This window comes from Xiphophorus couchianus, chromosome 1 (genome assembly GCF_001444195.1).
Source record: "Xiphophorus couchianus chromosome 1, X_couchianus-1.0, whole genome shotgun sequence".
Lineage (NCBI taxonomy): Eukaryota > Metazoa > Chordata > Actinopteri > Cyprinodontiformes > Poeciliidae > Xiphophorus > Xiphophorus couchianus.
In genome coordinates this window covers 23862271-23877080 of record NC_040228.1, presented here as the reverse complement: position 1 = coordinate 23877080, position 14810 = coordinate 23862271, and the positions used below count along the sequence as shown (strand labels likewise).

Here is a 14810-nt window from a genome sequence, read left to right as displayed (position 1 = left end):
GGTAGCCTTTCTCCAGGAAAGTTCTCCTCCCTCCCTCAGTCACACCTCAGTGGTACCTGCTAATACTTTCTATTGCTCCACTTGTCAAGCAGACATGATTTCTGATGGGACAGATAGTGCTTTTTAGTGGTCATAAAAGCCTGGTAGGAGACACCACTGAGTGCTACAGTGCTCAGGCTCTCAACCGGAGAAAAAGGTAATATTTCAGAGCAGAAGCATATTTAGCCTATCAGACAAAATCAAGCCAGCTTTAATTTAAGTCCTCTACACTTCAGCAGCTCTTACGGCTATATATGAAAGTGAAAAATATATAAGGAAAGAAAAACGCAGAGAATTTGCTGTTTGCATTTGAGATAAAAAGGACAAGAGAATCTGGTAAGAGGATGGAGGTACTTTGGATTAAAGATAAAAATTGTTAAATTAAAGTGGAAAAACATTGGGAAAGACTAAAGACTGAGCTGGGGCTCAAACTTGACAGCTTTTAGATCTTCTGCTAGATTATAAGCTGTCACCAGCAGATGTCCGTAGAGCCACTGTGATCAAGCAAAGATTACATAATCCCCTGACAACTCATAGTTGCGTGTTATAAAAACATTATGAAATGAAATTCATTTATACTTTGTTCCAGAGAGACTGATGTGAAAAAGGATACAGAGTAAACATAAAAGAAAAGATTAATCTAATATCAATTTAATTGCTGCACAAATAATTGTTTGTATCTGGAGATTTGACTAAATGACGAGGCTTCACTCGCCATTAACCTTCTGACAGATGCAATGCAAATTGTACAAATGAGTTGATGCTAAAATCTCTGATAAAGACATAATGAGGATAGCAGCACAACCGGAATGCTTCTGCACGTTCACTGGGAAGCTAGTGAGAATGCTGCAGGACAGAAGAGCGTCCTTTCTGCTAATCTGACTCTGACAGTGTGACAGCAAGAGCGAGAGCATAACACGACAAAACTCCATCCACCAAGCGGGGCCATGCCTTTGTCTTAACAATCTCGTCTCCTCTCCTTCCTAATCGCTCATGCCAGATTGCCACAGTCCTCCTCATCTAGACGAGTGTCACCCCTGAAGGCTCTGGGTGGCTGATGTACAGTTACCCCTGTGTCTGCCTGTCTGCTCTTCTCACTGACTGTTTAATTCCAAAGCGGACATGACAGGAGCAGCGGCACTAGGTTTAATCCTGGGCCGATCCGGCGGAGAAACAAAGCAACAGCCAAGTCAGATGATCACTCTGATGACTGCCTGCTGTCATAAAAACGGCAGCACCACATCGTGAGGAACTTTGGGAACAACATAGAAGAGTTCCCACAGGAAGGCGTATTTGTCCATTTTGCCTCTTTGGTCCAAATCATCTACCCTGAGGATCAGGCTTCTGCCTGTCAGAGTTTGTTAGAGCTGCTGTCAGTAAGGCCGGGGGACGTAGCTGTGCAGTGTACGGTGTTTGTTTCATTAGACGCAGAAAGTAAATCCAGCTGGCTGTGTTGGAGCTGTGGACTGATTGAGTAGTAATGTCACGCTCTTACACTCCGCCCAGTTTCTCGCTCCGTACTTCTTACCCAACACTACAGCATGCTATGGATGACGATGCCTGTTTTTAACAGAGCTTGAGCATTTTAAAAACTATTCAGTGTTTTTCATTTAGGTCACAAAGTGACGGATATAATCAACTGGTTTTCATTTTTTCAGTGAATTATTTTGTGGAGTATTCATTCATGCCTGACATAAGACAATAAAATTTGACAGGAACAAGTGCCATAACTGCAACATTGTGCTCACAAAAAATTAAAACAAGTAAACATAAACCTATTAATACTTCCTAAACTTTTTAAAATATTTTGTGACATTAAAACATCACATCCAAAAATATCAATCAATGTGTTTGATAAACCAACACAAAGTAGGCTAGAAGAGTTAAATGGAAAAAAGATAATACATGACTTTCAAAATGTCAATACTTTTTGCAATTACAGCTGTAAATATCTTGGGATTTGTCCCTACAAGCTTAGTGCATTTAGAAACTGAAATATTTTATCATTCATTTTTGAAAAAAAGCTCAAGCTTAGACACATTAGAAGGGGAGCATTTATGAGAATCCATTTTAAGTCCTGAAATAGATTCTCAGATAGATTTATAGCTCGACTTTGACTAGGCTATTCAAATAAATAAATAAATAATCTGCCAGTTGCAGAAAACTATTCCAAATCTAAATAATTCAAGACAAAACTTGAAGTCTAGACATCTAACCGTCACTCTGGTAAAAGGTACTTTGAGATAAAGTTAGAGCTAAGCTTCAATTTGAGACAATGTAACGCATGGCTTATTCACAGCGTCCTTATTCAAACTTTATCCTCGTTTGGGGTGAGGGTTGCTATCTCACATAACCATTAGATGGCAATGTTTCTCCATGAACGAGGTCATGTCGGCGTGCTCTGTGCTTCAGGAGGAAGGGGAAAAAAGAAAGAGAGTAGAAGAAGAAAGACAGGCAGCAAAAACAGAAAGAAAGCAGGAGAGGGAATTCTTGCTCTTTATGTTGCCCCCCTTATGTTGCCTGGCAGCTAGAAGGCATCTCACTCTCAGACACTTTGTCCCAACAACTGCTAACGTTAATGACTTCACGCATTATTGCAAATGGAGCTTGATTTGTACATTAAGCCACAGATGTAATGAATATAGTGGATCTTTGTTGCTCTGACGCTGTCCTGAGGTAAGACTTTATGTTGAAACGTCTTAAAACTAATGCAGTGTTGAGGGGGACAATATAGCCCAGATTTCACTGATGATGGCTTGGACTGCCTACTCAGTATGCAGCTTATAAAGCTGCTGACACCTTCCTCTTCACCTGGCCACATCACCAATAATTGGCCATCGGAATATCAGTCACAGCTCCGCTGGCCCCTGACAGACACCCTAGAATCACAGTCTGGTTGTTAAAAGGTATCTTACAGGAACTCAGAAAGTTTTTTACTGCCTTCACAAATTCCCCTTTTGGACATTACCATCATCAGACAAAACCCTTGCTTTTTCCAAAACATTACCTCAGTCTTTGCCCAGATGTATGGTCGTAAAAACACACATTGCAACTTGCTGATCTTTGGTACGCCTAATAACAAAGGGAAACAATCCATTCAGGAAGGAAGGAGACAGAAAGAGGCTGGGAAGGGGTGGCAGGGGATTTCTAGTGAGTCTAATATTCTTGCTCACATGCACTAACATGAATCAATAACCAGCTTGTTGCCCCTACTCTGCCTTGACTGCCTCTATGGTCCAGACAGAGGGGAGCTGCTGTCTCAGCCTGGCCAGATGGTTGCCAGAGGTCAAGGGAAAAAGCTGAACTATGACCCAGAAGCAGCAGACAGCTCCGGGAAGCGGATACTGTATTATAGCAGTCTAGGAATACTGGCAGAAGATGATTGCTAGAGTTAGGTGCTATGGAAACTTACTGCAAACTTCAAATTATGCGCTCCTCTTAAAAAAAAAAAAAGAAAAAAGAGACTCTGTAAAGCTGAATAACATGCATCCATGAAGAAGACTGTTGTAGTCTATTTTACTAAAGTTTAATAGTGGAAGCTCAAAGTTAAAATGACAAAAAGAAAAAAAAAGTTTTCAATGCAATTTTTCAAATACTAACACATGGGCTTTAGCTGTCCAATCAGCTCCTCTTTGGTCCATTTGGCCCATTCCTTCTTGTCTGTATTGATGGAGCACAGGATTGGTCCGCATGGTTTCCCACAATCCTCAATAGCTGGAACATTCAAATAGTGGACAAGCACAATGTCTGGGTTCTGTAGAGAAAACACAAAAAAAGCAGAGCAAGTTAGACAGTGTGATTAAACAGGCAGTCTGTTGTATTGTTTGACAAATTAAAGATTAAAGACAGTGTAGAACTCTCCCATGCAGGGGGTTAAGGGTAACCCTAACCCTGTAGTAGTAGTACATAGTTAATTCAGTACAGATGTGAGTGCCTTTATGTGGGAAAAGCAAACTGGGTTATGTGAGGTAAATGTGGCTGAGCTTAAAACACTTCTGCGGTAAACCTCACACCGACAAAAGAACCCAAGAACAAGAAGAGGAAACGTTCAAGCCCTAAAGCCAAGCAGCAGAACAAATCAGGGATCAGAAATTGACTGTAATCTCACTCATTATGTGTCTGCCTGTATTTCTGCATCTCAAAACACAACAGTGCATACCAGCGGGTGAGCTAATGCGGGTGTGTACACACATTTGCATGTGTGTTAATTACAATGTGTGTCAGCGTAACACACTTATGGCATTTTGACAAATCCTCCCACATAGTGTGATGATGCCCTCAATTAACTCTGGCGGTATTTACCAAGTCAAAACTCAACAATTTACTGCATGCAAATGATCACTGGGTTACGTCGGCAAATGTTTCTAAATTGACAGAATATGAATAATAGCATAATGTTATGCTGGTATAAATACCATAAAATTCCCTTTGATTACCCAACACTTACACAATGTCCCTCAAATATTGATAAAATATTTACCAATATTTTAATAGTTTAAGTGGTTTTATCAAGACATTCTGACACAACTGAGCCTTTGAAAAATTAAAATGAGTGTATGACACCCGACAACTTTGTACATTCTTCCTTACAACCAAAGTTTTCCAGCCTTTCCAACAATTTCTCAATAGTATTTAGGTCTAGCATATGAGTCTGATTTAATTTAAACCATCTCCTTGTAGAACTGGCTATAAGTTTAGGTTTATGCTCCTTCTTAAAGAGGAACTGCCACCTGAGTCTAAACTCTTTTGGACTCTGTAACAGATCTTCGTCCAGAGCTGCTCTGAATTTGGTTCTATCCTCCAGCCGCAGCTAAACAGAGCATCCCCACAGCATCATGCTGGTGTGTTTATGGTTATCTGCAGTGCTAGTTTTCGACCAAATACAGCATTCTGCTTACAAACAAAAAATTTTAAATAGTGCCTTCTCCCACATATTTGCTTTGTACCTTATTACTCTGTTTTGTCAACAGATTTTCCTATAGGATATTAGGATCCTTGCAGTCCTGTTAGAGTTACTATGGACCTTGTTGCTGGTTCTTCGATTAATGGCGTCCTTGGCTGTCATATCTTGGCAGGTTTGATGTTGTGTCATACTTTTCAGTTTTCAGATGATGGATTAAACTGTGCTTAATGACATTTACAAAGCTTGAAATATTATCTTTTAACCTAACGTTGCTTTAAACCTAACCCTAACTGCAGGAATGATCTGTTTTGTTCATAGTTTCTGGTCGTGTTATCAGTTGAAAAAGAAAAATACTTTTCGTTTTTCTTGTACTCCTCTATTATAAACCATGTTATTTTGATCAGTAATTTTTAAAAGATATTATAAACACATGGTTGATATTATTTTCGGGGAACAAACTAAAGCAGATTCTCCTGTTTATGCGAGTCAGCAAAAAGATAAAAAAGAAACACTCACGTGTGCACACACTTAGATCTAAACAAGATGCAGGAATAGATGAACCAACTTTGACTTTGATCGAGAAAAATGTTGTGACAATGTGTGTGAGCGCACTGGGGTGTGTGTGTGTGTGTGAGTGCAGTTTGAAGCTTCATCAGTACTAAGTGGCAAATAAATCACAGTGTTGCTACTGTAGGGCTGTGCTCCCTCTCTGTGTGAACCATTAATCTGAGAAACAACCCCCACCTTCCGCTTCTCTGTTATATCAGACAGGGGTGTGGCTGTGACGCGCAGACATACTTCAATAAAAACATCTTAAAAAACACAAACAAGTCCCGCCTCTCTGTGATGTGTCTGGGCTTCTGTAGCTCAGTGGCTTGGAAAGCAGGCTGAGGTAGACAGATGACCTTTCCCACAATTTCCCACCACGAGCTGCAGCTGGGCATATCAGTGCTTTATTTCCCTGCTTTCCCTGTCCCCTGTCATCAGTTCGGACACTAGGTGATGACTGATGCCCTGATTGGCTGGTGATATCACAGATGGTGTGCAGTGTCCCAGATGGCAGCGCCAGCTGTGTCAATAGTCAAGAGATGCCCTCAATCTTTACTTGAACTGAGAATGTAGACAGCTATGTCTAATTATGAGCGGTTGTGAACATGTAGATGCAGGTGGGGGTTAGAATGCACACACGGACACATGGCACATGTTTCAGCATGTGTAAAAAAGAAGCGGGAAAGCACAAAAACAGACAGAAAAGGATAAAACTCATTAGCATAGTGTAGAAGAGACACTTACAGGACACACACACGGGCTAGTTGGAAACAATCATTCACATGGTTACACACAATTTCCTCCATTCAACACCCACTCTCCCAACTGTTTCTACCTTTTCACCAGGAACAACACAGGTATGCATCCACACTTGCAGAACTCGACACAAAGAAACATTCCCATTTTGCATGTCTGTGTTTTACTCTTAAGAGTCTGCTCTTGTTTGGAAGCCAATGAGGGAGCAAGAGGTGCATGACGTCTGCAACTTTTCACTCTCTCTCACAGTTACTTCTCTCTCTCCACTTACTTTACAGCATATTTAACAGTTCTTTCCCAACTCAGGTGCACTTCCACGCGGAGACGAAAACAACACAATGAAAATGTAAAGCACCACATAAATCTATCAGGATGGTAATTTAATTTAATTTCCTGCTGGCTGCTTTCTTTTTCCACAGTGTAATACCAGGAGTTGGTTCTCCAAGAGCAGAGGGAAAAGGCTGAGGGGGAACTTTTTGCCTGGATAGTCTTTTTTTAGAGAAAATGAGATCTCATTAACTTATTGATTAATTGTGTAATGTAGTCTTTTGGTTGTTTTTTTCCCCTCTCATTTCCCATGCGGATTTCAGGGCAGCTTTCCAGCCATGCTTCTGCATTGCTGTGGAGAAGCAGGCAACAGTTGCAGGAATTTGTAATGTGCAAAGATTATAAGAACATTTTTCAGCATCTGTTTATGCACCTAAAACCTTTTGATTCTCAACTAACATGTGTCAAGAAAATCCGAGCTCATCCCACTTCCCCATGCTGGAGATTTTAGTTTAACAGTAATAATAAATAAAGTTATCTTTAAAATTAATCACTCAAGTGACATCAGGGCCCAACAGTAGACTTAAGTGTCAATAAAGTTAGTTTAACAGTAATAATAAATAAAGTTATCTTTAAAATGAATCACTCAAGTGACATCAAGGCCCAACAGTAGACTTAAGTGTCAATAAAGTTAGTTTAACAGTAATAATAAATAAAGTTATCTTTAAAATGAATCACTCAAGTGATATCAAGGCCCAACAGTAGACTTAAGTGTCAATAAAATAAATCTAGTTGTGTGTGTTGTTTTTGTCTCATGCAAACTTTGCTTTATTCTACTTTTTTCTATCTAATCATAAGAAATCATAGTCAGTCAGAGAGAGTCATTAAACAGGAAAAGCAGGTTTCCTGGAAAAAGAGGAAGTTTCCAGCCTGCAGATTTATAAAAATAGCTGAGACTATTTTAAAGCATGAAAGTTTTAAAAAATTAAATCTAAACATTTTGAGTAATTTGATAAGATTCAAAGTAAAATACTTATATTAATATTGATTTACTTGTAATAATACTTACACTTATATTTGTGAGAACACTTATAAGAAAAACAAGCAAATGTAACTTTGGTATCAAATAATTAGAATAATAGATTATTCTTGGTTTCTTTTCAGAAAACATCTGTAATAACTCACATTAAGATTATAATAAGAATAATTAATAAGTTATGGTTATAAAATTATAAATGAATGCTAAATCAGAGAAGCTAAAGAAAATAAATGTGATATAAATGTGATTTTGACATTGAACTTGAAATGGTGTAAAAGGTTATAAAACTGCAATTAAACATCACTGATATGTTGGAGGTAGATGGTAGGTGAAAGGTGACAGGAAGGGAAAAAGGGGAACTAACAGGAGAGCAGAGATGATCAGCACCTTATATGGAAACAGGAGGTTGAGCAACCCTGAGACATTGGCACAGACATCATGACATGATGTCTCTTAAGACAGTGACGGATATGAGATCATCTGTCTAAGCAGACAGATGAACCCTATATAAGGTGGGTGCAAAAGAGGAACCTTTCGTTGGATCCTCCGGGCAGCTTCGAGCCAAGATCGAGATGGACAAAGAACTCTGCAGCTGAAGAAGAGCCGGGGCCACGGAGCCGGAGACTGTCCTGCACATGGAGACCAACCCGTCTGGCCCACAATCTGTGGCTTCGAATCGCACTTCTCTCATCAGCTGGGTTCTGACCCCAAAGACAAAGATGAAGACAAAGACAAGGAAGAAGAACTGGTGCCTTTTTTCCTGCCAGCACCAAGTCCTGTGTGACCTCAGCATCCATGCGGAGAGGAGGCTCATCAGACCTGCGGAGATCCTGGCCTTCGCCGATCAACATCTTCCTCCTGCTGCCACACCTTCTTCATCATCAAGCCAGGTCTGGGGTTCGAAACGCCAAACTCCGTCCGTCTCTCTCAAAGGTTCCCTTTTTTAGTACTCAGTATCAGCAGTAGGGAAAGATAGACTAGATGATTGATTTTACTTATTTGATTATTTCTGCTACTGAATTAAGCTGTACTGACCCTTGCAAAAATGCCTTACTAATAAAATATTTAGCATAAAGAAAATCTAAAGATGTTGTGGACATTCAGTTAATGAGTCACCTTAAAGTTCTTTGATGGTTGTAAAATAGCTGTGATGTTTGATTCTGGAGAGGAAAAAGTGGAAAATGTTTTTAGGTTGCTGGTAGCCCATATTTAAAACAACATCCTTGGGACTCGACCGAGTCACTAAAACCTACCTGGTTCAATAACAAATGCAAGTTGCAAAATAGAGAACGAGCGACCGTTAACAGGTGTGCTCTGTGAAACTAGTTGGCTGTAGGCTGCTCAGTCTGGCTAATTCACAGGGGGAAGAAGGGTGGGACACTTGGATGTAGGCCGTCAGATAACCAGGCGAATCGTTTCTCGAAACCAGCTTAAACAGAGTTTACTTCAGTTCTGGACAGGGTAAATCCCAGCAGATTTAGGAAACTCAACGGACCCGTTAGACGGAGAGCTGGTAGCACATCTCCCCTCTCAGAAGAGGAAGTACGAGAGTGAGAGAGTAGAGACAGAAAGGAGGGGGGGGGGGGGTGTTGCGCAACAACACATGCGAAGCTATTAGAGACAATAGTTCACTCACTACCAATGACCTTACAGACCAAATGTCATCCCATTCCAGAGCGAGAAGAAATGAACACGTAAATTAGCCCTTTTAGCCATACCTCTCTGAAATCAAAATAAAAATGTTTTATGCCACAGCAAAGACAGACAGGGAGGAACCCCATCTATTTGAAGTTAAGTTTTGGCAGATTCGCCTATTCATTGATTTGTTTTGTGGAATTGAACTCTAAATTTCATCCATCATCATCCTCTTATCCAGGGTCGTGTCCCGGGGGCAGCAATCTAGGCAGAAGGCCCAGCCCTCCCTCTTCCCAGCCACCTTGGCCGACTTCTCCGGGGGAAACCCAAGGTGTTTCTAGGTAAGTTGAGAAACTTTGTCCCTCCAGAGTGTCCTGGGTCCTTCTGAGTCTCCTCTCGATGTCTGGAACACCTCACTAAGGAGGCGTCCATTTGCAAAGCGGCCAATCAAGAAGAACCATTCATTTTACTTGATATTGATTGGTTGAGCCATCAAGAGTGGAGATAAGGAAGACTGTGGATGTTAGCTTCTATGGTAATGCCAAGCTGGTTTCCACTGTGCGCACTAATGCATATTACAGTACATTATATTTGGGTTTTGAACAATTAAAATAGGCAATTATATACATTTTAGAAAGAGTCTCAAGGATTTACACATTTTCACAGTTCACATTGTCTCCATTAGAGCTGATAACCAGAGCCTCAATGCACCAATTAGTGTTATTTGTGAGCATGAAGTTTTCAATGTAGCAAAATGTGCTGCCTTATATTATAAACCTAGAGAATGTTTAATGTATTCTCTAGATCTGTAAATGTCTATAGATTATGTTATTAATATTAAGTTATTAATATGAATAACAACACTCCCAAAACTCTCAATGTAATTTAATTTAGTATCAAATAGTTTTCTTTTTCTCAGTGTCTGCAATTCTAGCAATGCAGATGTTGGGCAAATCGCCAGAGATTTGGAACAGAACATACATCTGCTTAAATGTCTACAGAATCGTGTTTTTTGTGTGTGTTTTTTTATTTTTTTTTACAGTTTTTACAGTGTTTGTCACAAGTGGTTATTCATGCTTTGAAATTTATAGGTAGCGTGCCTGTCTCCTAGGTCTCTAAGCTGCTGTCTCTCAGACATTCCTCCTAACATCCTCCTCCTCACTAGATAAATTGCCATATAAATCATGAAATGAACTCCAATTCAAGTTAGAGACTGGGTAATACATTGATGTCTGAGTTTGGTGTAACGACATCACTCTTTTGCAACTGAAAAGCAAAGAAAAGTAAATAAATAAGAACGATGATGTATTTGTCTTTAAACCTATGACAACCATGTCCCAGAACAGTTCCTGTGCACAACTCATGCACAGGAACCATGATATTGTCAGGAAAGACAAGATCATATCTAGATACACTCACACACTTGCTTCAGAGGATCCCAGTATTTCCTCAAAGCAATTAGCATTACATGGCACGATAACTTACTCACCAACTATTCATACAAATTAAAGCCTGAATATATCATGTATGCTTGTGCGTGGCCAAAATTTCAATGTGGCTTGAGTTGTGTTTATGTTTACTGCACCTCCCTCGAACAGATGGAAAGATGTTGAGCTAATTACTAGCAGAGTCTTGGGGAGTCAGCCACGGGGGCGGAAGGCCTGCTGAGTGGGTGGTGGTATGCCTTCTTGCCCCTCCTTTTCACCAAATTTTGCTCATAAACACCAGCAAACAAAGTCAAGGACGCACATTTAAGAAAACCCACATACTGAGTATGCTGAGATTTTTTGGAGTCAAAGACAAAATGCACCATACACATATGAAAAAAAAGGTTGATGTGTCAACACTTCCACACACATTCAAAAACACACGCATGCATGAAGATATGCAAGACATCGCCATCGCAACCGAAGGATAAAGGTGCTGTTGTAGCCTGGCAACAGGTTTCTCTGGCACCCACGCACTTGAAGGCAGCCAGAGCTCCAATGATCTCTCAGTGACTGCCTACCTCGTCCTGGAGTCAAACACCCTGTTCCACTCCCCAAAACCGCAAAGTGAGAAGAGGAACATAATCATTAATGGAGCAAAAAAGACAAGGACAGTTTCGATGTCAATGTTGACATATACTGTGACCTTCTCCTTTATGTGCTCTATGTCATAGGGCTGAGGGAAAATGTACCTCACTAAGAATTGTTTAAAGTGCTGTACATATATTGGTAGAAATGGCAACAAGTGGTCAAGTCTTGTCTCCACTGGCTCATTAAGACTCTGTGACCCTGCCACTCTCTTAAAACTACTCCATGTAGCTGCTACCTCAAAAGCTCACAATAGCTCATTAACAAGAAAAAAGGCAAAGAAGAAAGACAGAATTTGAGATAGAAATCTGTAGAAAGACACAGAGGCAGAGACAGAAAGAAGAATGAGGGTAACAGCTCTAATATTGTCATTCAGGCGGCTCTGCTCCATGATTGTACTCTACCGGAGAAGGCCTCGCTTTCACAACTCGTGCACAGGAGAGATAAGAACACCATTAACATGAAAGGATCTTAATTGAGAGGGGATGCTTCATGGAACTCGGATGAGCCAGGGAGTGCAGGGGGAAACCTTGTTCCACTGCGATAAAACAACCCACACCAAAGAGTGGAGGCTTCAAAAGGCCCATCAGCGTACCATCTGGGTTAGGGGAAAGCCTGGATTTTTCCATCTCAATCCAGAAGAAGGAAAAACAAAAGCAAGAAAGAAAAATAAGAAATAAGAGATGGGAGGACATTCATTTCAATAAAAAACAAAGCAAGAGAAGTCTATTGTTTCATTGCAAACATTCTACAGTAACTGAAGAGGAGGAATATATCTTGGCTTGTGTGTTGTTTATAAAGGTATATGCACTTTTGTATTTCTGCCTGCCTACGTAAAAAATATAAATAGCAGATGAATGAGTGTCGAGAGAGATATCTGTATGTTAGCTGGTGTACGTTCATCAGTATGCATGCAGAATGAGTGAAATGAGCTGTGAGTCTGAGGGCATTGACTGCATATTCATGCTGTTTATGTGCGTAATGCATATTAGAATTTGTTGAGCGTATCCTCACATATGTCTGTGCGGTTTTAAGTGTGTATGAAACACCTGGGAGTCAGATCTGTGCGTTTCATTCTTGTTCTTCTGAATTCTGCAGATTCGAAATGCGATTAAATTCTTGTGCACTTTGCTGTGCGGGGGCAGTTACCCTGGCAGTGGCACAGTGATGGATAGCGTGGTGTGCCAGTCATTAGGCTGCCTCCTGGCCTCTGGCACCGAGGTTGCACTCTTAAACACTGCCCTCCCCCACCTGTCCCCAAACACCCCTTCTCATTTCAAGGTCAACTGCGTCCATGGTGCTGTAGGTTCACCGCCACAAGTCACAAGACTTCTTCATTTTTGTAGGGAACGTTTATTGCTCAGTGCCCAAGGGAGTGTTTTGGAGTGTGGGGGTGGCTGGCTGGTGCAGTGCCTCGTGCCAACACACAGTAACAGAGTCATCCACATGCGGAGCATCAGCACACATGCACAGAGGCTCGCACGAGAACTGTGGTAAACAAAACTGCATGTCAAACCTTCCAAAAAAAGCAACAAACAGCCTGAAGCTCCAGTTGAGGAGGCAGAGCAAACCCCTGTTTGAACCCATTTCTTTCAGGGTCGCCTGTGACAATCTCTTTGTTTAAATGTTCCCAGTTTAAAATATAGATGCCCTAATTGGAGTGTGGAGCCTATACGTTAAAGCTTATTGCAACAGTTTCCCTCTGCTCCACTCAGCTCTGCACCAACAACAACTCAGCTAAGCTACTACAGTGCCTGGATTTACTATCAGGACAGTGGTAAGAGATTAGTCATTGACATATTTTTATGCCTTCAGAACTAATCCTGAACTAGGTTTTTGTGGAATATCCTCATCAATTTTTCAGAAACATTCCTCAGGTAGTGTTTAAACATTTTTCAATTTGTACTTATGGGCCAAGGATTTAACATATTATTGAGAAGGTACTTTGCATACCTTGGTTGTAACAAGTGGTTATTTGACTTTCTGCTGCCTTTCCATTATTTCATATATGTCCACACAGCTGTAAATATTCTCACTTTTGTACCCTTATCTGAAAATCTAGAGATGGTTTTGACCAAAATAAAACGTTTCTCAGATCAGTCCATCTGATGTCAGCAACCATGCCCCATTCTAAGTGATTTAAACCTCTTTTCTTCTCCATTGTGTTACCCATTTTAAAATTGGTCTTCATAATGAGAAAGCAAAGCACACTGAGTTGCTGCCATGCCATTGGGTGATTTCCTTTTTTTGTTTACAAGCAATTAGACAGCTGTAGTTAATAAAATGCATGGTGAAAGCGCAACAATGAATGGTCTTACTATCAGTCCAGTGGTAAGTGATTGCACTTACAGAAGTTTTATAAGATATAATACCTCAATGTCTGTGAATGATGTGGTAAGACAGGAAACAAAGCAGAGGCTGTGATTCATAGAGTATTTATACCCCACCTCTTTTCTTTCACTACCTCATGTACTGGGTGGGAGACACGAAAGGCATTGCTTGGAACTTTTGAGGAACAGGAAGAGGCCAACATGTTTGAATGCGTTTCATTGGAAGCCAGGGGCTGAGGCCTGTGATGTTTAATTCAGCAGCATATAATCACTCCGATGGAGCTGAGAGTGGGGCTTTAAATAACTCAGCTTAGAGGGGCAGAACTGTTTCACTCTGTGTGGGACAATGCAAGGCAACACGTGCATGTGTGTGTGCAATTGCAAATGTGTAATTGTTTTTTTATGTGAGTGCCTTTTGCAATTCTTGCATCTTAGTAAGAGCACAAGTCAGAGGGCTCCACTATTTTTGTGCGTGGTCCTTCTTAGAGTTGAAATATGTTATTCGGGTAACAGACCACAGCAAAAGGTATGTGTTTGTTGCTGTGGCAGGCGTCTCAGCACATTAGAATAAAAGTGCAAAGGGCCAGTACTCGTAGACCTGAATATGGAGAAGCTTTTGGATGCCAAACGGCCAGGCAGTAAGTCAGGCGGTGAGGTGGGCAGTGAGGCATTGGAGGCCCTTTAGCTGCTACAACTCAACTCACAGTTTACAACCTACTTATTCATCCTAAGGCCCTTACAGACCTCACTGGCTTCTCCATTAGTTGTGGTGGTCCCAAGTGAGAGGCCAGGCAGTCCAGGGGCAAACTAAGAAAGGGCCATCACAACCCCATCCAGCTGCCGTAATGGCCTTAACACAGCCCATGGCACTGATCTTAATATTCAGTGACTGAACAGGTGATACTGATTCACGCAGGAGTGAAAAGAGGTAAAGCAAGTCTCTAAATCAACTGCACACCCTCCCTTCATATCCCCTTTGTTTGGTCTCAAAATAACCTCTTAACCTCTTTCAGTTGCTTGCCCCCTCATTTTCATCTCTTCTTCTTAGGGCAAAGTGCAATTCATTTAGTGGAGGAAACACAGGAAATGCCATGTCTTTCTTCCTCTCTCTCCCTCCCTCCATCAGCTCTCCCTCTTCTGCTCTCACTCCCTTTCATATCAGCGCCGAGTTTGATTTGTTTGTGTGCGTTGTCGGTTTCCCCTGTGCCAGTCGACAA

At 41.0% G+C, this 14810-nt stretch overlaps 1 protein-coding gene across 10 annotated transcripts in view; it reads right to left on the bottom strand.

Moving 5' to 3' along the window:
* Positions 1-14810, bottom strand: part of camta1a (calmodulin binding transcription activator 1a) — a 388633-nt gene that overhangs the window by 46916 nt on the left and 326907 nt on the right. For all 10 annotated transcript variants that reach the window (XM_028016564.1, XM_028016556.1, XM_028016526.1 and 7 more), the window contains one exon: positions 3640-3793. In XM_028016564.1, coding sequence (XP_027872365.1) covers positions 3640-3793 — 154 coding nt within the window. The remainder of the gene's footprint in view (positions 1-3639; positions 3794-14810) is intronic.